Source organism: Balaenoptera physalus (genome assembly GCF_965194825.1).
Source record: "Balaenoptera physalus genome assembly, chromosome: 19".
NCBI classification, from domain to species: Eukaryota; Metazoa; Chordata; class Mammalia; order Artiodactyla; family Balaenopteridae; genus Balaenoptera; species Balaenoptera physalus.
Window position 1 is genome coordinate 67,967,495 of NC_138900.1, and position 27,490 is coordinate 67,994,984.

General features: G+C 54.4%; 1 protein-coding gene across 1 annotated transcript in view; it reads left to right on the forward strand.

Annotated features, from left to right (window-relative positions):
• The first annotated feature begins 5,980 nt into the window (after positions 1-5,980).
• Positions 5,981-27,490, forward strand: part of SPG7 (SPG7 matrix AAA peptidase subunit, paraplegin) — a 31,021-nt gene continuing 9,511 nt past the window's right edge. The window contains 9 exon segments of the mRNA XM_082437689.1: positions 5,981-6,191; positions 8,378-8,480; positions 9,652-9,741; positions 17,173-17,414; positions 19,685-19,824; positions 20,826-20,928; positions 22,009-22,134; positions 22,417-22,579; positions 22,810-22,983. Coding sequence (XP_082293815.1) covers positions 6,009-6,191; positions 8,378-8,480; positions 9,652-9,741; positions 17,173-17,414; positions 19,685-19,824; positions 20,826-20,928; positions 22,009-22,134; positions 22,417-22,579; positions 22,810-22,983 — 1,324 coding nt within the window. The 5' untranslated portion in view covers positions 5,981-6,008.

Below are 27,490 nucleotides of genomic sequence, written 5' to 3' on the forward strand. Positions count from 1 at the left end.
CCTGACCACTGGGCATTCTGGCCCTGGCCTGAGCCCAGCCCTGCCTCCCTCCCCTTCCCTCCACCCAACCCGGCCACAGAGCATCTCCCACCTGCACATTCCCAGCTTCTGCCTTCCCTTCCCTTCCAAGAGAGCAGATTTTATGTTATGCATATTTCACCACAATTTTTCAGATGTTCCCTTCTCTGTGGAGTCTGATCACCCCGCCTCAGGGTTTGTCACTAGAACGGAAGGCCACTGAGACCAGCCATCACTTTGTTCACGGCCGTGTCCTCAGCACCCAGGACACAGCCATGCAGTAAACATCTGTCAAAGGCAATTTCAGTTTATACCACAAAAATCTCCCTTTCTCTCCAGTTCCTTCCTTCTCTGCAACTGCTTTGGAGGCCTCTCACCAATCCCCCCCAAAACTCGCCCCCAGAAACTCCAGCCTCCTACCCCATCTCCCCATCAGCTTTGCTTTGGACCAGTAACAGCACTGGTGTGTCTTCCCCATCCTCTGCCTCTTTCATCCTTTCTTTTGAGCTATTTTTGTCCTTTGTCTTTCTGTTCTGCCCTACAGAGTATCGAGAATGGGCCAGCCACCTCCAAGTTTGAGGGGACGGGACAGGAGGTCGGAGGGAGGCAGGTTTTCCTCAGTGGGCTGGCAGGAAAGGCCAGGACCTCTGCAAGCACTTGCTCGTCACTGTCTTTTCCCGTTTTGCTGTCACTGTCCAACTTCAATGTGGTTTGTGGAACATCTGCAGAGGCAGGCCCACCACTGATGTGCTGATAAATCGTTAAGAGCCACAGACCTCTGGGGTCCAGAAGCAGCCAGCCGGAGGCCACTCTGTGTCTTAATATGGAAAAGCACAAAGGCCTAGGACCGTCCTCCTTCCGGGAGACGGCATGCTCTGTCCAGCGGGTGAAACGGAGCCTCTCTGTGACAGCTGCTAGCTGTGTGTTATGGGTGCACAATCTGACTAGTGGCTACAGGATCCCAGAGCATCCTGTTGGCTACAGGGCACGTCCAATGGGGATCTCCCGGGAGACCAAACACAGACGAGCGAGCGAAGCCTTCCTTCTTTCCTTATCTTATCATCCCCCTAACAGGTAACCCGAGGGACCAGAGACATACCAAGCCTGTAACTTTCAGATACTGGCTATAACGTGGACATCCAGACACGATCCCTCTTTCCTGCCAGCGGGACCCAGACAAGGCTGCTGAACAGGTGGCAGGGCGTGGAGGTGAACCTCGGGTGTCTGGCTGTGGCTCCCCAGTGGCTAAAGGACCTGGACAGGCAAACCCCAGTTTGAACAGACAGAAAACCCACTGCAAACTCGCACTGTAGGAAAGGGGTTGGCCCCTGACAAGGGAACGATGGGGGTGCCCACTCACTGTGGCTGGATCTGGCACGCACACCGGGCTGTCTGGAGGCTCCCTTGCAGCCTCCCCCTTTGCTGTGGGAGCGCCCACTCCAACCACAGCTCAGAGGGTGCCGGCAGCACTGTCAACTCACGCCTCTACTCCGTGAGCCCAAAGGCAAAGTCCTCTCCCCGTTTGCAAACACGAGTCCTAGGAACTCCCTCACGGTCCAGTGGTTAGGACTCAGAGCTTTCACTGCCGGGGCCCAGGTTCAATCCCCGGTCAGGGAACTAAGATCCCGCAAGCCATGTGGCTCGGCCAAAAAAAACACAAACTATGAGTCCTAAGGAAGGACTTGGGGGATGACTGCCCTCTCCCTGAACTAACCAATGTGGTGACTAGTGTGACGCTACAAAGGGCTAGGGCCACACGATGGGCAGTGAGGAACCCAGTGGATGGGCTTTACTGAGCAGGTATGAACAGCAGACATCTTCTCCAACCATCACTGCGGGCAGCAGCCTCCAAGCTGGCCCTCGATGACCCCTGCCCCCTGGGATTCATACCCTTCGGTTGTCCCTGCCACGTGGCACCACATTACATGAGAAGCCCATGGAGTCACACGGTGAGGAGCTGCTGCCACCTGCCAGGAGCCAGGCAAGGGCGTTACCTTGGACACTTGGCAAGTTTCAAGTGACCACAACCCCAGGCGTCACCTGCACTGCAGCCTGGTGAGAGGCCAAGCACTCTGGAACCATGTGGCAATAAACACTGGTTGTTCTAACTTGCTGAGTTTAGGGTAATTTGTTACACAGCAATGGATAACTGATATAATCAACAGAGCAAGTGGTTAAATTAATGAATTTGGCATGTGCTGTCCAGAACTCTGGGTGTTAACACAGACCTGCCCTTTCCAGGCCCCTCCTAAATGTCTGTCCAGAATCCCACGCCCACATCTGGAGAACTATTGAGGAATACATAGCTACTTAGTCATGTGCGAATTCCTGGACAGGTTTTTTGCTAGTAATAATGGACTTTTCCCCTTTCAAGAACAAATCTGATATTATGAAATCTTGTTGTATGTGTGAGTAAAACCCAATTAGTGAGCCATACGAGAAGAAATCGTTTCCTAAGAAAGATGTGCAGTCCAGAAACAAAATCTACTAAAATTCAGAGGGATGATGACTTTATTCAAACATTCCACAGGGGAGTGTATTTTATAGATGACAACCTAATATTGGCCAAAGATCTAGGTATAGGCCAGGTCATTCAAAGCTGCAAGACAGCCTCAGCCCAGCAGCTCACCATTATGGGAACAGTTACAGTCATTACCTTATGCGACAGCCAAAGGGTTCCAAAGGTCAGGCCCAAGTGTGGAGTCACTATGCTTTTTTAAAAATTTTTATTGAAATATAGTTGATTTACAATGTTGTTAGTTTCAGGTGTACAGCAAAGTGATTCAGTTACACATACATATGTGTGTGTGTATATATATATATATATATATATATATATATATATATATATATATTCTTTTCTATTTTTATTTTTTTAATATTTATTTATTTGGCTGCGTCGGGTCTTAGTCTTAGTTGTGGCGCTTGGGCTCCAGAGCCCGCAGGTTTAGTTGCCCCGAGACATGTGGGATCTAGTCCCCCAAGCAGGGATCGAACCCCCATCCCCTGCATTGGAAGGTGGATTCTAAACCACTAGACCACCAGGGAAGTCCCTATCTATTCTTTTTTTAGATTCTTTTCCATTATAAGCTATTACTAGTTACTGAATATAGTTCCCTGTGCTATACAGTAGTTCCTTATTGGAACTGTGATTTTTTTAAAAAAGTTTAGCACTTTAGTTGCAGCCAAGCTGCCTAATTTGCGAAGAAGCAAATAATTATTTGCTCTGATATTAATAATGAAGCTTATATCTTAAAACCAAAGATGGCCCAAAAGATCAACCTCTGTCCCAGACTGCTAAAGTGTTATTCCTATTTTACAGACAAGGGGACGGACAGATGTCCTCAGAGCAGCTTGCCTGAAGCCCCTCGGCTGACAGCTGGCGGCACAGGAGCCCAGCAAGGGTCAGAGGGACAGCAGCAGGACGAGGCGCCTTGCTCCCCTGCCCTTCCCGCCTGGTGTCAGGGAGGTGATACAGAGGCCTAGACAAGCCTGGGCCGCAGCCAGTTCACCGTGATTGCCTCTGACACAGTTAAGGGAAGCCAAGACCAAAGGTCCTGATGTGCACAGGGTTCCGAGAGCTGAGGAAGTAGAACTGAGTAAACACAAGTCACAAGGTACAGAAAGAACAGAGAGCAGGTGGTGGACAGGAGTGGCTCAGGAAAGTGAAGGCAGTGCCTCAGGAGTGCGGCCCGGGAGGAGCCGGGTCTGCTAAAGCCACCCCCCAACCCCAGGTCCTTCTCTTCCAGGGTCCAGGCCACTGGGCGTCTGAATTCTCTAACTGAACCCCCATCGCCCGAGGCCACTGCAGTGGTGGGACTGAGCAGGGCGGGGTTCAGAGTCAAGGTTCACCTCTCACCCGAGGCCTGGGTTGCAGCCAGTTCTCAAAGCACAGTAGTTCAGTAAATGTGTTTGGATGAGTGAATTAATATTTCCCAGAACCTCATTTCCCACGACATCCTGGATGTGGACGGCTTCCCAGCTGACGAGCTGCTTTCATGTATTTTTATTGCATTTTATCTTTACAACAACCCCGTGGGACACCCAATATCAGCCTCACTCTGCAGATAATTTTATCCCCATTTTACTGATGAGAAAATTGAGGCTTGGAGAAGGTAATCACTTGCTCAAGGCCACAGACTCAGAAGGACAGAAGCCAGCACTCCTTCCCCAAAGCCCAGCTCCTGCTATCACCCTGCATTGTTTCCAAATGAACCTCCTGCAAAGAGCTTAGGTTCCAGTAACACTTTTTACTTCAAACAATGTTAATAGGACTGCATCTTACACTCTCCCCAAACACGTTCAAATTTGTTAGAGGCTGTGAGTCACAAATTCTCTGTGCTGGGTGAGGAGGGAACCGGGTGAGGGTGGGGCTCAGCCACTTCCTGTTAGGGCGGCGTTGCACAAGCTTTGATAGGGTGCAAGGGGGCAAGAAACTACTTGGAAGCCTGGTCACGGTTACGGCACTGGTCTGGGGAGAGTGGACAGCATAATGTGGGTGGGACAGTTTAACCAGTGAAAGAAAAACAGTGAAGGAGGACACCGGGGAGGATGGATGGATTGTTCAGAGAGAAAGTGAGAAGGCAGGCCGTCCAGCTGTGCAGGTCAGGGGCAGCCCCCTCTCCACAATCAACCACACTCAAGAACCTGGCTGCCAGAGCTGGGACCTATAATCAGGACACTGCATTAAAAAAAATGTCCCTAAACCTTTGTAGCTTCAGGACCGAGGCGGGGAGCACATATGACTTTTACAGCCATAGGGCAAAGAACACAGGCCCTGAGACCAGTCAGACCATCTCTGAAACTCTGTGCCATTAATTCTTAGCTGCGACCTTGGAAAGGTTACTTTAAAGTGTTCTGAGTCTGTTGCCTTATCTGTAAAACAGATGTAAAAGCATTTACTTCGCACACTTGTGAAGATTAAAAGAATCTTTGATACACAGCCAGGCACTAGCTGGCACTCAGTGAGACTGGTTATCGTCTAATGACCTTAGGAATTTGGGGATTACAGAAAAACACACAAACAAACTTAAGTCACCATAACACAATCAGCAGTCTCAGAGCTAAGGGTTCAAGCACCAGACCTCCCGGGGAATGGGAAAGAGGCCGGGACCCTGGGGTCCGGAATCCCAGGGATAAAACCACAGACTCCCCCACCCCCTCCCAGGGATAGAGCGGACTACCTCCCCCGGGCTGTGATCCTGGTCTCCAGAGCTGGGCACGACTTTCAGAGGGAGTCAGCCTGCCTCCAGGAGAAAATAACAGTGGACGAGATGGTTACCTCTCCAAAATTAAGCATCTGTAGGCCAAGATTGCCAGCCGCCTGCGCCGGGGGGCTCAGCTACCCTCTCCTGAAGTCCTTGCTCTTACCCTAAGTCCCTTCCTCGTCCGCTCCGTCCGCAGGACCCTCCGGGCACACCCGGGCAGGCTCTGCGGCCAGAACCCGGACCAGCGAAGCCCTCCTCCCCTAGGCAGCACCCTCTTAGCGCCAAGACCGCGCCGGGGTCCAAGGGTCGGAGTAGGGGTTAGGGTCCAGGTCTGAGGGTCGGAGTCGGGGTCAGGATCCGGGTCTGAGGGTCGAAGTCGGGGTCAGGGCTGCGGGCAGCCCTGCCATCTGCGCACGCTCCGCGCCCCTCGGGCTCCCTCGCTCGCTCTGAAGCCCCGGGACCCGTCGCGCCAAGTCCCTACGGGAGCGGCGGCTCGGCGCGGCGTTCCGATGCCCTCCTTGGCTGCAGCTCTACTCGAGGCGCTCCGCACGAGGTGGCACCTCAAACCGCTAGAGAACTCCAGTCGGATTAGGGGCGCAGCGGACGCCGCGAGCGGCGCGGGAATCCGCGAGCAGGGGACTGAGGCTTGGCAAGCTTGACCGCTCAGGTCACCCAACAAGGTCCGGACCGCGCAGGCGCCTCGAGGAAACCGCCCCCCCCACCCCCGACCGCGCAGGCGCCCCGAGGAGGCCCCGACCGCGCAGGTGCTGCTTCCGGGTCAACATGGCGGCCGCATTCCTGTTGCTTCGCGCTCTCCGCCTGGGTCCCGGGCCAGGGCCTGGGCGGCTGCGGGGCGCCTACTCTGGCTGGAGCCCAGGCAGCTCCGCCAAGACCGGGTGGAGGTGGCCGTATGTTGTCCACAGGCCTCTGATGGGTGTCGTCGGGCCTGGAGGCCGAGTCCTGCAGGTAATGTGCGGGGAGATGCCCTCCCGCCGCCGGGTCTTCGTCGTCCGAGAGGCCGCTTCGGCCGGCAGCCCGGGGAAGGAGCGGGGGCCGAGGCGGGCGGGCAGGCAGCCGGGGAAGGGGCGGGGGGCGAGACGGGCGGGCAGCCCGAGGGAGGGGCGACAGGCGAGGCCGCACAGTTCATGCTTGGACTTTTCTAGTCCTTGTTTCGTGTGTTGGTATTTTCTGCCCGTCTTCCTGGTATTTTGAAATTGAATCGAGTAAGAGTTTCATCCATTTCTGGCAGAGAACTATTAGCTCATATAGATCAGATCCCACCCAGATGAATTCCAGCACCTTCCAGATGCTCTAAGTGGGCTGTCAGAAAGTTTTGTGTGTGAGCAAATTACCTTGTAACTGTGTTTTACTTTTGTCGTGTAGCTTGACATGTTATGGATTCAAATTCATAGACCCTCTTTGTGAAGGGTGTGTTCCAGGCACTGTTAATGTTAACATTTCACTCTGAAAACAAAGACCCTAAGTTCTAAGCTGAAAAATCAGCTTTTTTCGCTGATTTTTTTTAGCCCTCTCTTAGGACCTCAACTCTCACATTTTAGGTTATAATGTATTGTTATTGTATTTCACCATAACTTGAGGACCAATTTCATATCCTAATCCTATTCTAGATTCCTGGCCACCTTTCCTGAGTCTGAGGGCAGCTATGGCTGCATTACACTTGTTTTTGTTTTTGCTGTTTAGTTCTGTTGAGAAGGAAAATCATAATTTATTATTTTTAATCAGATTCTTTGATTATTCTATGAAAATAAATAAGGACTGAAGTGGGCAATTCACACATACTTGTGAAGTCTAAACAGATAACCTCACCAGTGGCTATAATAGTAATAAAACAAAGTCATCTGGTTTAAACAAGCAGTGTTCAGGGCTGACTTTGAAGAATGCCTTTTTTCCCCCCCACTGTATCTAACATGGTGATGTTTCTCAGTTATTGGGCCCAGTCCACACTCTGTGGTCCTCCCTTATATGCCTCCTGGTCATCACTGAGCCAGGAATAGTAGTATTAATTAAATGGGACAATAATTCTTTGGACGAGGAATTTTTAACCTGCTGCTGACAGGAAATTACATGTAACATACTCCTTTGGTAAGGAGTTACTTTTCTCCGTAATAACAGCAGACCAGGGATGAACTAAGGGGAAAAAAATTAAAACTAAATAAGTAAATAAAACAGAAATGAAGAAATTGCCACCACAGAGATAGAAGAAATTAAGATGGACCGTTGACCATAACATAAAACACATTCAAACGGGAAACTGGTGGACTACCTGGGAACGTTCTACAAGGAATAGTCGTCTGGAGTTGTGGGGAGCAAAGGGTCTGGGCAGCCACTGTGGCCTTTGCTCCTTGGGTCCTGCAGAAGGGTTGTGAGCCTTGGCTCACAGAATGGCAGCCAGTGTTCTGCACTTTGAGTTCAGCATTTCTTTGACTTGCTCACTTGCTTTTAAGGTTTTTTGTTTTGTTTTGTTTTTTTTATCAACATCCCCATTTTATTTTATTTAGTTATTTTTTTTTACTATTTTTTTAAACATCTTTATTGGAGTATAATGCTTTACATTGTTGTGTTAGTTGCTGCTGTATAACAAAGTTAATCAGCTATATGTATACATACATCGCCATATCCCCTCCATCTTGCATCTCCCTCCCACCCTCTAGGTGGTCACAAAGCACCGAGCTGATCTCCCTGTGCTATGTGGCTGCTTCCCACTAGCCACCTGTTTTACATTTGGTAGTGTACATATGTCCATGCCGCACTCTGACTTCGTCCCACCTAACCCTTCCCCCTCCCCGTGTCCTCAAGTCCCAAAATTTTGGAACACTTCACGAATTTGCGTGTCATCCTTGAGCGGGGGCCATGCTAATCTTCTCTGTATCGTTCCAACTTTAGTGTATGCGCTGCCGAAGCGAACACTGCTTTTAAGGTTTTGATGTTGTTGTTTGTTTTTTTCTTTTGATGTTATGTTAAAACTTTGCAATAATGCTCAGACTGTTGCTTCATATTTCAGGACAGTGTAAATATTACGAGTAAATAAATGTCAGAGCTTTTAGGAAAGATTTTGCAGCAGGGAATTAGTCTGCATTGCCTGGGCGCGCTGTGGTGTTGGTGTGACTGACTCTCTGTACCGCTCTTTTCAGAGTTTCCAGTTGGGACTGCTAACCCCTACGTTTGAAGGAATCAGCAGGTTGTTGGTGAAACAGCATCTCGTCCAGAATCCAGTCGGACTCTGGAAACTTCTAGGTGTGTATCTTTTGAAGACAGAGGTGACAGGCAGAGCCTATGGCATTTGTGAATAAATTCAGAAAATGTTGCTTGTTTGGCGTCATCAGAAAAATGAAATCACGAAGAGGACCTTCGGCCGCTACTCATTGTGAGCCCTCAGATGCTCTGAAATGAAGTTTATGAGGAGGAAATTTGTCTAAGGTCTGAACAAGCCATTTTTGCTTCTTTTGAGTTGTCTCTCTTTTTTTTGTTTTTAATTCTGGTAATAATTGGGCTGCTTGACAAAGGTTTTTCATGTGCTGTAGCCAACTCTAGGAACGTTTAGTAAGGAGCTACAAACTGGCTGTGTATGTCTTACGTACAGAAGGCAAGTAAACACAGCCTACAGATAACGTGCTTTTACACTGGAGTTGCACCGTTTAATGAGATCTTGTGACATCCTGCCGTCTCTTTTGATCTTAGGTCAAAGGACCATAAGCGTTGACACCTGTACTTTTACTCCCCCCTTTTATTCAGTTGGAAGAGGGAAAAAGTGAAATCTCCCACTGTTACATACGTGCCCACCCCGGTCACGGCAGCCTACACGTGCCCCCAGTGGCACAGCCGTCACCTCCAGACACCCCCGTGTCAGGTGGACATCGAGGCAGTTTTATTTGTGATTCTCTTAATGTGTGTGAAGAAAGGTGCAGCCCAATCACGTTGTGAGACGCTTTCCCCCGTTTTAAGCAGTGGTTGGTTCAGACCTTGGGCGAGTCAGAGCCTTTGGTGTGAGGAGTGGTCCAGGGGCGCGTCTGGGTGAAGGTGGTGGCCCGGGGCTGCTGTTGCTGCATCATGCGGAAACCACTCGCCGCTGTTCATTTGTTTAAAGTCATTTAAAGTGACTGCATGTCTTGAAAGGGCTGTTCTCCAACAATTTCATGACACTTTCTCAAGTTTGTGTTCATCATTTTTATTTCCTCACGTTGGCTAATTTAAATTACAAAAACACGTACTTCAGTTGAAGTAGTTCATTATTTATAATGAGTAGATATTAGAGTAAGAATGACTACCCCAGCTTCTAGATCCTGTGCACGTAGCTTTCAGATAGTTTCTGTTTTGTTTTGGTTGTCTGGGAATACACTCTTCTCCTAAGGGTTCTCTTGTAGTTGCAAACCTGTTTGTTGTTAAACACTTTCCCTATTCCTTGTAGGAGGCACGTACTACTTTAACACCTCAAGGTGGAAGCAGAAGACTAAAGGCAGTGATAAAGCCAAGGGGAGGAGCCCTGAAGATGACGAAGGTATATCCATCAGATCTTAAGCGATGGCTGCCTTGGTTGTCTGCACGTGTGTGCTCTAGTCTAAGGAATAGGAAGTCCGTCCTAGGATCACACCTGCCCCCATCCCTAATGCAGTTGCTGGATTCTTCCTGCCCATCCTTTTAGGGACGGCTTCATCAGCGCCTGTGTCCCGTGTTCAGAGTACCTGAAGGCGGGTGGGGTTGCTGTGCTCTGCTGTGTGGAGAGGGTGGACCTCGGATCCGCCCTGGACTCAGAGCTCTGGGGGAGGAAGGCTCCAGGACTCCCGGGTCGAATCCCCGCTCTCGTGCACGCCTGACTGGTGTTGGCACTGCCACCAGGCCTGAGGAGCAGCCCCAGAAGCCAGGATGGTACGGGGCATGGCCCTGGGGAAGGAGTGGGGCCCCAAGCCCCGGGGCACAGCGAACTCGCTTGCAAGCCTCCTCTCGACTCTGGAATTAGGACTCGATGATTGTGTGAAGGGGAGGGAAGTGAAAAGGGAACTTTGGACTGAATTGACCTCTAAGATGACAGCTGGCTGCGGGGAGCTGATACACATGGAACTCGCTAGGCCTTAGGAGTGCTTGGAGCATGTGCTCAGTGATTTGTGTGCTCCCTCTTCAGAGTGACCCCGTCACTGGCCCTTTCTACACACGAGGACGCGGGATGCCTGCTCTGTGCCGGGTCCAGGGAGGGACACATGCGTGGGGAAGTGGCGCCGATTTTGACGTGGCTGCAGTGGGTTGTGGTGCGGGACCTGAGGCCCGGGGGCCCTGGAGGAGGTACTTTACCCAAAGGCCAGCCATGCTCACAACCAGGCTCCTGTGAGCCCCAGACGCCTCAGGGGGGACGGCAGCCTGAGAAACGCTTTCTTTATCGGACCCCGGGCCTGTCACAGAACTGCACACAGACTGGTCCCGTTCCCCAGGCCCCATCTTTCCAGAAGGGCGCAGCCACCCTGGCAGCTTAGTTGGAACAAGACGGCTTCCCGACCAGGTTTTGGTAACCGTGGGGAGGACCTTCCTCCCTAGTCTGGTCCAGAAACGTCTTCAGGAGCTGGGGGTCTGGAGGTTCGGCCCCAGAGCCCACTGGTTATGGGGTGAAGCCCCTTGTGCTCGACTTTCTAGGAGGGGCTGCGTTTTCCTGATGCTCACGTCCATTCTTCGCTGGCGGCCCTTCGTTCACCTTGAGAGGAGCTGTAACTTTCCATTGGTCTTGACTCCTGTAGTGCCCTTGGTTGGGTTCAGATTAGACGTTTCTGGTTGTCGACCTCCTGGCCGCAGGCTCAGGGAGTGTGGGTGCTGCAGGCTTCCTTCATCATCACCCCCGGGGGAAAGCCCCCAGGGGACTTGGCTCTTCTTTTTTTTTTTTTTCTTTTTAGAAATTTATTTATTTATTTATTTATTTTTGGCCGTGTTGGGTCTTCGTTGCCGCGTGCAGCCTTTCTCTAGTTGCGATGAGCGGGCTTCTCATCGAGGTGGCCTCTCCTGCTGCGGAGCACAGGCTCTAGGCCCGCGGGTTTCAGGAGTTGTGTCATGTGGGCTCAGCAGTTGTGGCTCACGGGCTCTAGAGTGCAGGCTCAGTAGTTGTGGTGCAGGGCTTAGTTGCTCCGCGGCATGTGGGATCTTCCCAGACCAGAGATCGAACCCTTGTCCTCTGCACTGGCAGGCAGATTCTTAACCACTGCGCCACCAGGGAAGTACCCCCATGCATTCTTTTTTTTTTTTTAATTTATTTATTTGGCTGTGCCGGGTCTTAGTTGCAGCATGTGGGATCTTTTAGTTGCGGCATGCGTGATTTAGTTCCCTGACCAGGGATTGAACCTGGGTCCCCTGCATTGGGAGTGCAGAGTCGTAACCACTGGACCACCAGGAAAGTTCCCCACCCCACCCCCATGCATTCCTAAGCATTTCACTGCATGACCTTTGACCATGGGTATTTTTCTTTCTTTTCTTTTCGTTTCTTTTCTTTTATTTATTTGTTTATTTTTGGCTGCATTGGGTCTTTATTGCTGTGCATGGGCTTTTCACTAGTTGCGGCGAGCAGGGGCTATTCTTCACGGCAGTGCGTGGGCTTCTCATTGCAGTGGCTTCTCTAGTTGCAGAGCACGGGCTCTAGGCGTGCGGGCTTCAGTAGTTGTGGCTTGCGGGCTCTAGAGCACAGGCTAAGTAGTTGTGGTGCACGGGCTTAGTTGCTCTGCGGCATGTGGGATCTTCCCGGACCACGGATCGAACCCATGTCCCCTGCATTGGCGGGTGGATTCTTTTTTTTTTTTTTAAAGTTTAATTTTTATTTATTTATTTATTTATTTATTTATTTATTTATGGCTGTGTTGGGTCTTCGTTTCTGTGCGAGGGCTTTCTCTAGTTGTGGCAAGCGGGGGCCACTCTTCATCGCGGTGCGCGGGCCTCTCATTATCGCGGCCTCTCTTGTTGCGGAGCACAGGCTCCAGACGCGCAGGCTCAGTAATTGTGGCTCACGGGCCTAGTTGCTCCGCGGCATGTGGGATCTTCCCAGACCAGGGCTCGAACCCGTGTCCACTGCATTAGCAGGCAGATTCTCAACCGCTGCGCCACCAGGGAAGCCCGGCGGGTGGATTCTTAACCATTGTGCCACCAGGGAAGTCCCCCCATGCATTCTTAAACATTTCACTGCATGACCTTTGACCATGGGTATTTTTCTTTATTTTTCCTACTTTTTTTTTTTCCCCTGGCCGCACCGTGCGGCATGTGAGCTCTTAGTTCCCAGACCAAGGATCGAACCAGTGGCCCCTGCACTGGAAGGGCCGGGGAATTCCCTCCTACAATTTTTTCTGATATTATTTTTTTATATTTTTCCTGCAGTTTCATTGGTTTTGTCAGCAGTTCCAGGTCTCTTACTCTGCACGTTTCCGTGGAATTTACTTTGCAGATTGTACTTCTTTTACCTTCCTGGGGTGTGGCGCTGGCAATGCCAGTTTTCCCCGAGGTTTGTCTGCACCTGACTGTTGAAGGGGATCCCGGTCAGGAGCCCTCTGCGTGGCGCTTGGCAAGTAGCACTTTAATAGCGATAACTTGTAGTTTATCACCGAGATCATAGTTTTCCTTCAGAGCTGATTGTTTGAACACGTGTGTCTTCATGTTCTGAGACATGTGATGTGTCTTCAAGTGTGTCATTCATTTCAGAGACATTCTGAGCTGGAGGAGGAAGGTGAGGGCTTGCTTCATGGGAAAATACACAGGGTTACGGAACCCTGAGGAGGCTGATACTGGCAGATGTGAACATTGTTTCCTCCCAACAAGTCAATGCTGGGTCCAGTAACACATAGATTAATGGAACAAAGTAGGAAACCCAGAAGCAGAGTCTACTTTGTCTAAGAATTAGCAAGTAACTAAAGTGGCATTTCACATGGTGGCAGAAAGGGTGGATTGTATGAGAAATGGTTTGGAACCGTTGCTTAGTTGTTTGGAAAGAGATTAAATTAGACTCTCATTCCATATGCCAACATAAATTCTGAGTGGATTGAATCATTAAATTTAAAAAGCAAAACCGAAAAAGAATTGGGAGAAAATAGAGGGGACCGTTCCTTAACTTGAAACGGGCAAAGCCTTTAGAAGGAGAGGGTAGGTGGGCCGGAGCAGCTTCTGCGTCTGCCTGGCCTGTGGCCCGTCGCTCAGGCTGGTGCATGGTCCTGCGGATACTGATTTCTGGGAGGAGTGGCCATGGCCACTTCCTTTCTGCAGCTCCTGACCTGCCGTGGCTGCGGACACGTGCTCCCCCCGCTGAATCCCGTCGCAAGTTACCATCAGGCACTGTAGCACCGGGGACCAGAGGCAGAGTCAATCTGGAGAAAGGGGCGCGCCGGCTCCTTCCGTCCGCCTGTGCCGCCGTGCGCACCTGGTGCACACCTGGTGCACAACTGATGAGGCGGCGGCCCTGGGGCGGGTCTGCGCCTCCCCGCCGCCTTCATGTGGTTGTTGCATGTTTGCTCATTTTGGGCTGAACTGTAGCTTGCTTTGAGAAAACGGGATAAAGTTCATGTCCATTAAATTTGCATTAGACGATAATTGTTCGCTTAAGCAAAGATTTTTTTTCCGTGAGGGTGTCTTCTGGACTGTGAGGGAGTTGACTGGCCCGTGAGCTCTCAGCTCTGCAGACTGCGTGCAAGCAGCACAGCCCAGCGTCCTGCTCAGACCTGCCCTCTGAGAGCTTTGAATGAGAAAGGGCAGTCCTGAAAGGTTATATACCGTTCGATTCTCCCAACACAAGATTACAGAGCTGGAGAACAGATTAGTGGTTGGAGTGATGGAGTTGTCGTGTCTTGACTGGTGATGGATACGCAGACGTTGACCTGGGATGAAATCACACAAAACTAAAACCACACGGGAGCGCGGGTCACAAGGGGTGGCTGTGTCAGTAGTGTCCACGTCTTGGTTGTGATGTTGTTCCCGGTTTTGTCAGATGACTGTTGGAAGGCCCTGAGCCCAGTAGACGCGGAAGAGGGGCCTCTGTTACTTCTCATGAGTCCGTGGCGCCTACAGTTACGTCGTCGTGAAAGGTTAGCAAACAGCGATGGCTGGCATTTCCAGAACACCTTTTGTGGACGGTGCCCCTTTATCCTCTGCGAGGTGCACCTCGTCTCCATCTTCAGGTTTCTCTCTGGGCTGTGGGTCAGGACCACCCCGTGGTGGTATTAACGAGAGCCGGGGTATCACTGCGTCCTCCCAGTGTTCACGGCACAGTGCTCACGGCTGGGGTGAACACCTGGAGGGCTCCTGCAGTGCCCTCCTGCACGTTCAGCAGCGTCGTAACTTGTTCGTTTGTCTTCAGGTGGCTGGTTCAGGTGACTCACCGCAGCTGACATCCTCCGACCCCCAGGAAGGACTCGTGGGACCATAGTTTCCCAGCGGGCCCGCAGGCTGCTGTCCAGCGGGTGGACAGTCTGACGGCTTAGGAGGCAGCAGCCTTTCCTGGGTGCTCCGGGCAGTAGAGAGTTTGGGTGACCCTCAGCTCTCCGCGAGCTGGATGTGGGAGGAGCTGTGCTCACGAAGGCCGGTTCACCCCCTGCAGACAGAACACGGGCAGAGGCGCCGGTCGGCAGCCTCGTGTCCCCGAGTCTGGAGGGATGATGGACTTGGTGGGAAGGAGACAGCGGGCCTTCGGAGTGGAGGGAATGTCCTTTCTGCCCGGAGCGTTCACATGCCTTTTTTATGTAGAGTCTCAGGGTCAGATCTTGTTTCATCTCTTACACCTCAAGAATCTTCCATCTGTTTAGCCGATCCTGTGTCTCACTTTCGTATCTTCCCTTACTGTTTCCCGTTGTCTTTCTTGGAGCGGCCCTCATGATTCCATACCTGATCAGTACTACGGATGTATGTTTTGTTACATTTGGTTTCCTTATGTTAAAGTTTCAGAAATAGAACTAGTTCAACCAGTTCCGGCTGGCGTGGCAGGGCTGTCCGGAAGTGCGGCTGCCTGCGTTGATTGCCCCCCGCTGGGTTGTTAGAGAGCAGGGCTGAAGGTTAAATATTTGAGAGAGCTGGCTTCTCACCTGAGAACATGAATCTGCTGTCCACAATCACAATAAGTGGTCGCCTTTATGAGCTTGAAATATCAGATACACTGTTATAATCTATTGTAAGATAGGGTAATACCTAAAATGTACCTTCGTGTTTTCTAAATGGCTGCTGCGACAGTCTTCTCAGGCTTCAGGTTTTTACTTTTATTTATTTTTTATTTTTTAAATATTTATTTATTTGGCTGCGTCGGGTCTCAGTTGCGGCACACGGGATCTTCAGTTGCAGCATGTGGGATCTAGTTCCCTGACCAGGATCGAACCCGGGTCCCCTGCATTGGGAGCACGGAGTCTTAACCACTGGACCGCCAGGGAAGTCCCTCAGGCTTCAGGTTTCTAAACTGATTTAAAATGCTTTCCGATTCCTCCAGGCCGCCCGTTGGAGAAGCAGGTGGTGTGTGTGGGTGGTGCAGGTGGGCTGCACCTCCAGGCTGTGCAGAGGGCAGGGGCCTGAGTCCCTCCACAGTCTGTCCTTGGAGAGGTGACCACGGCCAGCTCCGCTGTGTGTGTCGGCGTGGCCTCTGGGGAGGGTGAGTGAACGGTGGAAGCTTTGGTTGCTGAGACAGGTCTGTCTTGGGCAGAGCTGGTGAAGAATTGTACACGCATTTCTCAAAAGACGTCGTTAACCGCAGGTCTTGCAAAAGCTACATGGAGTGTTAGGAAGGATGGGCCCACCCTGCACAGGTGAGCGAGGCCGGGTTGTTCCAGGGCCTCCTGGGGTGTGGATGAGGTGTCCGGTGGGTGCAAGGACTGGGGAGGTGGGCTCCTGGGGGCGGTGGGCTAGCGAGACCATGTGAAGTGCTGGGTCGACAGCACCGTGTCAGTAAAACGCAGCCCCTGCCCACGTGTGATTGGTGGGAGGAGCACTGTGGCCTGGCCTTTGCTGGGACTCTTTCCCACCTGTGCTGTGGGCCGGAGGGAGGTGACGCCCCGGGAGCTCCTGTGTCAGGTGTGAATCGGGGGAATTGATCTGGTGGTTCTGGTAAAGAACGGGTCTCCAGACTCTGTGTTTTGCACTTCTAAGCGTGCTGTTTTTCCAGTGTTTCTGTGATGGGTGCCGTGCAGCTTGCCTGAGTGTCAGTCCCAGGTGGTTGTGTGGGGGGAGGGCAGGTGGTGGTGGAGAGGCTGTTGTCATCAGGGACCTGGGCGTGTGCCGCAAGCACTGGGGGTGGGTCGGTATCTGGTCGAGCCTGGAGGGCCCGCGAGGGTCGAGGGTCGTAGTTGGGCAGATGTGCTGTCAGTGAGATGTGGCGTCACTGTGGAGCTGCGCTGGTCCTGGGAGGCTTTTTTTTTTTTTGGGGCTATGTTGGGTCTTTGCTGCTGCGCGCGGGCTTTCCCTAGTTGTGGCGAGTGGGGGCTACTCTTCATTGCGGTGCATGGGCTTCTCATTGTGGTGGCTTCTCTTGCTGCGGAGCACGGGCTCTAGGTGCACGGGCTTCAGTAGTTGTGGCACTCGGGCTCAGTAGTTGTGGCTCATGGGCTCTAGAGCGCAGGCTCAATAGTTGTGGCGCACGGGCTTAGCCGCTCCGCAGCATGTGGGATCTTCCCGGACCAGGGCTCGAACCCATGTCCCCTGCATCGGCAGGTGGATTCTCAACCACCGCGCCACCAGGGAAGCCCCCTGGGAGCCTTTTGACTTTAAAAATGGTTTCATGTTATCCGAGCAGGTGGGACCTCAGGGAATGGGATGTTGGTGACCTTGGACGGCGTGTAAGCTGTCACTGTGTTGAGGCATCGGCTGAGACGCAGGATCATACCGGAGACAGACGCTGCCGCGGGGACGTGGGGGGGCGGGGCGGGGACGTGGGGGGCGAGGCAGGGGCGGGGCGGGGGCGGGGCTCCGCCCTGACCTCACACCCGCTCCCCCCACCCCCCCCCAGAGGAGCGGCGGCGCCGGGAACGCGAGGACCAGATGTACCGCGAGCGGCTGCGCACGCTCTTTGTCATCGCTGTGGTCATGAGCCTGCTCAACGCCCTCGGCTCCAGCGGCGGCAACATCTCCTGGAGCGACTTCGTGCACGAGATGCTGGCCAAGGGCGAGGTGCAGCGGGTGCAGGTGGTGCCCGAGAGCGACGTGGTGGAGGTGTACCTGCACCCCGGCGCCGTGGTGTTCGGGCGGCCAGTGAGTGCCGGGCCCGGCGGGGTTGCTTAGAACAAGCTGTGAGTGTCTTGATTTAAGGAGGAGGCCTGGAGGCTTTGAGAAGGGGGCGAGGCAGTGCGGTCCCGGCGGGGCTGTGCAGAGAGGAGGTGGGAGGGCAGCAGGGGCTCTGGGCTGAGGGAGAGGGGGCAGCGGGCATCCCGGCTCTGCCGGGCAGGTGGGTGGCTGGAGCCCAGCGGGCGGGAGAGGGAGGGGATGGGGCTGTCCGGGCTGAGAGAGGAGAGACGGGTGGGCAAGGGCCGGCCCTGGGCAGGAGCAGGAAAGAAAGGGGGCGGAGGAGAAGGGCCCTGCGAGGGGGAGGGGAGGCTGCAGGCTTCGTGCCAGGTAGAGGGTTGGGCGTCAGGGAGGGGGAGAGACGCCCAGTGACAGCGCTGCTGCGAAGCAGGTGGGTGGGCACACGGAGAGCGGCTGTGCAGACCCTCCTGTGAGGATGAGTCCGTGTCCAGCCTGCCTTCCCATCTCCGACCCCTCTCACTTACGCCCAGGAACACGACGCCAGCGTTAGGCCCTGGAAAGGTGACATCAATACCAGAGTATTTTCTTTTTTTCTTTTAATATTTTATTTATTTATTTATCTGGTTGTACTGGGTCTTAGCTGCGGCAGGCGGGCTCCTTAGTTGTGGCATGTGAACTCTTATTTGCAGCATGCATGTGGGATCTAGTTGCCCGACCAGGGATCGACCCCGGGCCCCCTGCATTGGGAGTGTGGAGTCTTATCCACTGCACCACCAGAGAAGTCCCCCAGAATATTTTCTTACACACTTATCCTGTTTGTGTTTCCCAGGTGCCTCTACACTGGCCCGAGAGCCTTTTGTGTTAGTGCTTTTAATCCAGGATCCAGTCCAGGATCATGAGTTATACTTAATTGTTGTGTTTCTCTAGCATCCTTCCCACCTTCTAGAAGTTTAGCCAGTGGGAACCCAGGCGCCTCTCTCCACGCGGGGAGCCCGAGGGCTTTCTGGCTGGACTCGCTCTGCTCCCTGGAGCTCAGGCTTGCTCCCGTGGGCGGAGCGCTTGCTCCCTCCCACGGTGCCCCAGAGCACACCCTGTGGGCACCCCGGGCGCTGCTCTGCTTCTGGGCTGGTTGGGTGCTGGGCTGAGGGGGCTCATCCTGCCCGAGCAAGCGCGGCCATGGGCTCAGCCCAGCCCTGCCAGCCTCTCCTTCTTCACGGCTGGGCAGATAGTAGAAGTTAAATTCCAGTGTGCTTGAGAGGCCAGGGGCAATGGTAGCCGCTGCCGGCCCGAGGGCGAGGGGCCCGGCGGCTGCTGCTGAAGTGGCTGATTCGGGCCCAGGGGATCAGAGAAGGCTTCACAAGACGTGGGGTTGAAGGGGCTTCTGGAATCATACGTTTTGCCTTTGGATTTTGAAATAGAAAGAGGGTCCTTTCCACGTTTTTCCCTTCCATCCAAATGGGCCAGGGCAGGTGTTTGAGTGATCAAGGATCAATGAAGTTCAGACCAAGCGTTTGGGGTCCGTTAGGTTAGTCCAGCCACTAAGGCCAAGGGGCGTTCCAGTGCCAAGCTTGGTTGTGATGGGTGGGGCCCCTTTGTGCCCCTCCATCTGGCCTTCTGAGCCCACAGAGTGGAGCCTGAGTGGCCACTCATAACGGTGGTCATCCCGCAAGACTTTCAGGAGACTTCAGAGCAGGGGGAAGTCTGGTTGCTCTGTTTAGATTCCAAGAGTGTGCTTAGAATCTGAGCCTGGAACAGTCTAACCCTGGAAAGCACGGGCCGGCTGCCAGGACGACGACTGACGTGGGCTTGGGGTGGAGGTGATGGGACTGTCCCGCCAGCGTCCGGGAGACACCGCCCGCTCCCTCTTCCGTAGTCTCCCGTCTGCCTGAGGACCAAGGAGCCCACTCGGTTGACTGTCCGACCCAGCCGATGGTTAGACAGGGAACCTTCGCAGGGTGACTGGGGCAGCGGGGTCCAGCACTGCAGGTTCCTCGCCGAGGCTCTGCTGGGCCCTCACAGCGGACTGCTATCCGGGTGCTGAGTTTAAGGCGCACGTGCCGCCCTTCGCTTGCTTAAAATGTGTTTTCGTGAACATCTCACTGTAACTGTGTTGGAGAGAACGAACTCTCCCTAGACGTGGAGGGGTTTCTGAGTGGCAGGCCTCTGCTTCTGAAGCCCTGCCGTTGTCCACACACTGTGGCCGGGGCACCGTTCTCTGTCCTCAGGGTCAGCGGTCTGGCCTGTTCATCACTCGCGGTCCCTCTGCTTTCTGCCCCCAGCGGCTGGCCTTGATGTACCGAATGCAGGTGGCAAATATCGACAAATTTGAAGAGAAGCTTCGAGCAGCTGAGGATGAGCTGAATATCGAAGGCAAGGACAGGATTCCGGTTTCCTATAAGCGGACGGGATTCTTTGGAAAGTAGGTTGGTCATTTCTGTGTGCCTCTGAACTAAACCAGGCTTGACTTTGTAATGTGAGAAACAAGCCCCAGTAAAAATCTCACACTGGCTCTGCCTGCAGTGAGCTAGAGCCCCTCGTGGGAGGCGGGCGCGTGAGGGGCGGCATGAGGTGGGCCAGCTTGGAGTCACTTTTAGGTACCACTTCCGCTGTCTGTGGTGTTTCCGAATTCGGCCCAGGTTGGGTTTGCTGTTGCCTGCAAACAGGAAGATGAGGCAGGAAAGGGAGAAGCAGGGTGTCCAGTGGAACTTCTTGGTTCCGTGCTGAAGAGAGACGTAGAGACCATGCAGGGCCTGTGGGTGGCGGGGCCTGCAGACTCCTTGGTGGGAGCACGTTCATCAGCGGGTCACGGGCCATGTATCTGGACGCTACTGTGTGCAGAGGTCTGCGTCCCCTCGTGGTGACCAGCGGCGTCTGTGAGGTGCTGTGTGTCTGTCCCACAGCCTCTGGCTCCCGCGGGTGCAGGGCCCCTAGGCTGCACCTCTGCTTGTTGTAGGGAATGGAGGGGACACACCTGGACGGGTCCCCCTCTTCATCTGGGGGGTGATGCCCTACAGTTTGCTCTTTTTACTGTTACACCGATTTTGCCTTAGTGACCAAAGTTGATGGCCTACTTTTGAAAACAAAATACGTGGAAGGTGGAGAGCTGCTCTTGGCAGGCATGAGTTCCCCCGGGGCTCTGGACGGCGGGTGACGTTCTGGCTTCACGCCACGGTCGGGTTCTGCGTGCCCAGCGCTGCTGTGCTCCAGATCTGAGACTCCGGGAGCATTTGATGCAGGAGGGTAGTTGGTGAGAATGGGACAAGGAAACGCCTTTTCAGCGCTGGTTCCACAGGCTGATCTCAGAGTGAGGGAGCCCTTCTCATCTTGGGAGCGTCTGCGGGCCCAGCCTGTGTGAGGCGTGTGTGTCGGCTGCCCGGCGGCCGGGCCTGAGCCTGTGCCCACCTTTCTCTCTCATGCTAGCGCCCTCTACGCCCTGGGGATGACAGCCGTGGGCCTGGCCATCCTGTGGTATGTTTTCCGTCTGGCTGGAATGACAGGACGGGAAGGCGGATTCAGTGCTTTTGTAAGTTGTACGAATCGTCTCCCCGAGCTTGTGGTCCTGGGATTCGTCTGTGTGTGCGGACCCTTTCCCGTCACCTGCAGGATGAGTGCACAGTGGACGTCAGCCTGGACGTCGTCTGGCAGCTCTTCTTTCCTTCCGCTTGGCTGCCCTGGGGGGCGCAGCACCGGCTCCAGCCGAGGCCCCTCTCCTGGCGTTTGGATGGCTGAGCCAAGGGGTTTACACTGCACTGTGTCCTGCATTTTGCACTCTCAGCTGGACGTGACTATTTGGGGGTTTCCCCTGCTAGCTGAGACAGCTTTAAAGGTTGTCTTTAAAAGGCCGACCTTTATGCACTTCAGAAGTATTCTTCTGTTGTCATGGCAGTCACTGTAACGTGCACTTTCCCTCCCCCTCAAGTCGTACCTGGCCCGTCAGCCACATCAGCAGAGGGCCGTGGAGGAGCCCCTCCTGGGAACCGGCCGGGGGGACAGAGCGCCCCAGTTTCCCCCTGGACTGGGGCCCTCGGTAGCTCAGGACGTGCACGCACACTGTCAGTGGCAGCATGGTGTCTCGTGGGGTGCGCCGTACCTGGCTCAGCCAGTTTGATAGTTCTTGCACACTTTGGGCTGTTTATTGTTGTATTTAAATAATACTGTGGCAAATCCCACGCAGCTGCATCTTTTGAGAGCCTGTCCTGAAGGAGATCGTGGCTGAGGTTGAGCCCCTCACCAAGAGCTTGTCTGTCCAGCCAGGTTGCGCTCCAGAAATTGACCAAGTAACTTTTTTACCAACATTCCCCAGAACTGCGTGTCGTTACATAACTTTTATAATCAGAAAAAGAAATCACACGATAGTGGGGAAGGTCACATAGCGAAATGAGATGGCTCATGCAAAGACGTTGCGTCACCTAGTTGACATGGGGAGTGTTTTCCTTTAAGGCAGATTGCTGGATGCCGGGCAGCTTTCTAGGACCGTGCCCTTAGCTGCCGTCTGAGTGAGTGGGGACGGCGGGGCATGATGTGCAGGTGAGCCGGCACCCCGGGCTCCTCCGCCCTGCCCTACTGGGCTGCACAGGGCTCCGCCCTTTGTCTTTCTGCCCAGAATCAGCTTAAAATGGCTCGCTTCACGATTGTGGATGGCAAGACAGGGAAAGGAGTCAGCTTCAAAGATGTGGCAGGAATGCATGAGGCCAAGCTGGAGGTCAAGGAGTTTGTGGATTACCTGAAGGTGAGTGCGTGGCAGCGCAGGGGGCGGGGCGGTGCAGGGGGCGGGGCCGACTGCCTGGCCGGTGCCGTGCTACACGGTGAGCCCCCTGCTTGGCCGGCACCTAAGTGGTGGCTTCCGTGACCATGGTGCCCTGCGCTGCCTGTCACCCGTCACAGCAGAGCGCTCTGCTTTCCCAGAGCCACTTGGACGTGGCCAGTACGTGACCCAAGCCTCCGGAGAGTCACGTCCCGAAGATTGTCTGGAGCTCCGGGGGTCAGTGCGTGTCCTCTGCTGCTTTTCTAGAGCCCAGAGCGCTTCCTTCAGCTCGGAGCCAAGGTCCCGAAGGGCGCGCTGCTGCTCGGCCCCCCCGGCTGCGGGAAGACACTGCTGGCCAAGGCGGTGGCCACAGAGGCCCAGGTGCCCTTCCTGGCGATGGCTGGCTCGGAGTTCGTAGAGGTCATTGGAGGTGGGCCCCCCGACCACGTGTCCGGGGCGCGCTCCTTCTGCAGTGGCCGGGTTGCCTCAGGGAGTCGTGGGCATGGAGGGAACGGGGCGCTGACGTTCTGGGGAGCCGTGGTCTGGGGGGTCCAGGAGGGAGTGGGCCGGCACACGTGCAGCAGGGTCCGCCTGCTGGGGTTTCCCCGGGAGCAGGGTCCGTGCCCCTGACCTGCCCGCTTCCCCATCCCGTGTCCTCAGGCCTCGGTGCGGCCCGCGTGCGGAGCCTCTTCAAGGAAGCCCGCGCCCGGGCCCCCTGCATTGTGTACATCGACGAGATCGACGCCGTGGGCAAGAGGCGCTCCACCACCGTGTCCGGCTTCTCCAACACGGAGGAGGAGCAGACGCTCAACCAGCTGCTGGTGGAGATGGACGGTGAGCGCCGCTCGGGGCCGGGTTGGCAGGGGTGCTCGTGGGCTGTGAGGGTTTGTCAGCGCTGGGCACTCCTTCTCCCGCAGGTGATAACCAGAAACACAGCTCTCACTTTCCCACAGTCAGGGCAGTGGTACAAAAAGAAAAAGGAAGAAAAGGTGGGAACACCGTGTCGGGTTGGGTCACGACGGTGGTGGTCAGTCTCAGAGGAGCCCAGGGAGTCTTGCTGCTGTGAGAGTCTCTGTGCCCAGCGTGGGTGCGGCTGGTGCCTCAGATGCGCGGCCGGGGGTGCTGTGTCTGCTGCCCTTGAGGTGACCTCTGGACTGGCTTCCACACAATTTCTTTTTCTTTTTAATGGAATTGGTGTTTTTTTGAGCTATTCCTGTAAGATCCTCTTTGGAGTGTGTGTGTGTGTGTGTGTGTGTGTGTGTGTGTGTGTAGATATTGTGTTTGTTTTCATCGTGGTAAAATATCCAAAACATAAATTTTACCGTTTTAACCATTTTTTTTTTTTAACCATTTTAAGTGCAGTGTTTAGTGGCAGTAAGTACATTCCCATTGTTGTATGACCATCACCACCATCCGTCTCCAGAACTTTCTCATCTTCCCAAACACAGATTGTCCCCATTTAATACCAACTGGGCATTCTCCCCTCCCCCAGCCCCTGCCCCCACCATCCTGCTGTCTGTGTCTGATTTAAATGGGAATGTACAGTGCTTGTCCTGTTGTGACTGGCTTATCTCACTCAGCATCATGTCCTCAAGGTTCATAGGGTCTTAGTTCCCTGACCAGGGATCGAACCCACACCCCCTGCATTGGAAGCACAGTGTCTTAACCACTGGACCACCAGGAAGTCTCAGAATTCCCTTCCTTTTTAAGGTTGAGTAATGTTAAACCTTAACATTACTCAACCAGGTGTGGATGGACCACAGTTGGTTTATCCACTCATCTCTCGATGGACTCTTCTGGCTGTTGTGAATAATGCTGCTATGAACATGGGCACACAGATATCTTTTCAAGTCCCAGCTGCGTAGGATCCATTTTTAATTTTTCTTTAATCAGAATTCTAGTGCTGTTTTAGGTATTGTAGATAACGAAGACACTTTTTTCTCAAAGTAGTTTTGGTCTAAGAGAACCATTTATTTATATATATATTTTTTAAATATTTATTTATCTTTTATTTTGGCTGCACCAGTCTTAGTTGCAGCATGTGGGATCTTTAGTTGCAGCATGTGGGATCTTTAGTTGCGGCATGTGGGCTCTTAGTTGTGGCATGCGTGAGGGATCTAGTTCTCTGACCAGGGATTGAACCCAGGCCCCCTGCATTGGGAGCGCAGAGTCTTACCCACTGGACCACCAGGGAAGTCCCTATTTGTGTATTTATTTTCCTCTTTAAAGTATTCGCAGCGTTTGGGATGGTGGATCTGGTGGCCAGTGTGTGGACAGTGGAATCTGATTGTATGTGGCTAAGGGTGAAACTTTTTTACTTAGCCTCTCATTTTCAAATAGTTTCAGACTTACAAAAACAATGGAAAAGCAGTCAGAGTTCCTATAACTATTCCCTTACCCCACGCAGCCCAGAGGCCGACGTGGCTGAGGCCTGACGCAGGTGTCCGGCAGGTGCCTCTGACCTGCAGATGTGCCCTTTCTGGCCCAGGGTCCAGTCCAGCCTCACGTTGCTTACCTGTCCTGTCTCCTTGGTCTCCGCCAGCCTGGGCCTGTCTCTACGCCCTTGTCCTTGTGACTGTGGCACTTCTTCCAGGCCAGGCCCGGGAAAGGACGTCCCCCGAGTGAGGTTGAGCCCCGCATGTGTGGCAGGAGCCACACAACAGCCTCCGTGGCATCACTGCGCACGGCGGTGCCCCCGTGCCCCGACTCTGGTGCTGGGACGCGGGCCTGCAGCGCTGGGCGGGTTGGGGGCTGATGCACGGGAGGCACTTCGTCATCTGAAAGCTCTGCAGGTTGAAAAGCGCAGTGTGATTGCTCACGGCAGAGGAAAGGGCTGCCTCGTTAGGTCCTGAGAATGATTTGCGTCCGGAGCCGCCCCTGGAGACCTGCGTCTCCCTCTCGTCCGGGTGTCCGTCAGGATGGCTCAGGGACTCTGCCCCGTGGTCAAGGTCTGAGGAGCAAGCTTCCTGGGGAGGACGTGCCTGGGAACTCGGTGTCTGTGCACCTGGGATGAAGCTCTGGGGGTCGCTCCCTGGAGACGGGCCCTCCTGGGGCCCCTCGCCCACCCCCGCTGCCCCCGGCTCTGACCAGCCCCTCCCCGCGTGCTGGGCTGTGAGCAGCTGGACCCTGAGCGCACTGTCTGGTCGTCTGCACATGAGACTCCGAGTCTCCGGAAACCCCGGCGCAGGGTTTGATGAGCCTGCTGTCAGAAGTGCTACACCTCAGCCGTGGCGGCGGTTTCTCTTTAGAAGGACGGGTAGCCTGGGTGGTGCTGTGGCACACGGCAGAGCGTCTCCGGAAGCCACGGTCGAGCTCCACGGCCCTGGCGGGTGTGCCAGACCCACGTCGTCCTGCAGCTGCCCGCCCGAGTGCTGGCCCCGGGGGGCGTGTGGGCCATGGGGGGACGCGGCGGGGTGCGCGCCCCTCCCCTCCTCTGAGCCGGAGTTTCCTGGCGTGTCGAGTGAGGCTAAAGCGCGACCTCACCCATAGTTGTGGCTTTGTGTGCGTGACAGGGCTCCCTCGTGGCCCCGCTGTGGCCGAGCACCTGGGCCCCGGGAGCAGCACCCCCGTCTCTCTGCTCCTGTTGCTTTTTGCGCTTGAAGCCAGAGACCACCCTTCCGGGTGACGTGCGCCCACAGGAAGCGTTCCCAGCTGGCGCCTTCTCTGACGGGCCCCTGTGTGCCGCCAGGAGAGAAACAGCTTCCATCGGCTTTGCTGCAGCCGTGGCCCCCCAGGACCCGCCCCCCAGGCCCCCGAGCACCCCCTCAGGGGCCCTGGCAGGGCTGGACCGCCGCCAGCGGGCCTTTGTGCACAGACACAGCTGAGCATCTGAGGAGCCTTTGTCACCCCTCAGGGAGGGGCGGTGTCTGCTCATCCAAGTGCAGAGCGTGCAGTGGGCAGGCGGCAGGGGAGGGAGGAGGCCCGCTGCACGGGCAGGGGCAGGGCACCTGCATTCCCGCTCACAGCCCAGCGGGCACAAAGAGGCCTTCGCGCCTCGCACCCCACAATGCACGTCTCCATCCACACCCCTGTGACCTCGATTCTGCCTGGAGTCCGTAGAAAGGCCCGGGTGCCTAACCCACAAGGACCTCCTGTATAGCATAGGGAACTGGAGTCAGTATTTTGTAATAACCTGTGATGGAAAAGAGACTGAAAAAGGATATACGTACATATATACGTAAGCATAACTGAATCACTGCGCTGTGATTCAGTACTATACCTGAAGCACTATAAATAAGCTATACTTCAGTAAGAAAGTAAAAATTAATTAAGGAAAAAGAGGAAACCGCAGGTCGCGCTCACACGGCCTTTTCCGTGTTAGTCTGTGACCTGTGTTCAGTGAATTTCTGTGTGCGGCGTGAGGCTTGGTCACAGCTCACGGTGTGTGTGGACGTCCAGCCGCTCCAGCACCTCCTGCTGGAGTGCCGTCCTTCCTGCACTGAGCCTTCAGCGTTGCGTGAGCCCAGCCGGGCGCCTCTGGAGAGCATGTTCTCGGCCCCCAGCTGCTGGACTCTGTCCTCCTCACACACGCGTCCCTGTTACTTAGCTGTGCACTCGGTCCTGAAAGAAGGTAGAGATTCCTCTCACTTCATTCAAAATAGTGGCAAGAGCAGACGTGGTGAGGACGTGAAGAGACGATCCCAGGTCTGTGCGTGAACCTGGATTCTAATTTTTTTTTTTTTTTTTAAATTTATTTACTTATTTTATTTATTTTTGGCTGTGTTGGGTCTTCGTTTCTGTGCGAGGGCTTTCTCTAGTTGTGGCAAGCGGGGGCCACTCTTCATCGCGGTGCGCGGGCCTCTCACTGTCACGGCCTCTCTTGTTGCGGAGCACAGGCTCCAGACGCGCAGGCTCAGTAGTTGTGGCACACGGGCTTAGTTGCTCCGTGGCATGTGGGATCTTCCCGGACCAGGGCTCGAACCCGTGTCCCCTGCATTGGCAGGCAGATTCTCAACCACTGCGCCACCAGGGAAGCCCCTGGATTCTAATTTGAGTGAAGCAGCTGTGCAAACGCATCTGTGAAGCGGCAGGGGAAGCGAACCTGACCCCCTGCGGCGGGAGGGGGAAAACGTGCAGCCTCCCGGGAGACAGCTTGGCCGGCTCTGAACACACTCGGCACATTGACCCCGTGTCCACAAAACACGCATGCACCAGTGTTCACTCACTTGTAACAGCCGAAACCTAGAAAGAGGCCGTGTGTCCTGCGGTGGGTGCGTGGCTACGCCCTGGTGTGTTCTCATGGGGGCACCGGGCAGCAGTGAAGAGACGCTCACTGTTGTTACGCCCGACTGCCTGGCTGGATCTCGGGGTTTACGCTGAGTGAAAAAGGCCAGCCTCAAAA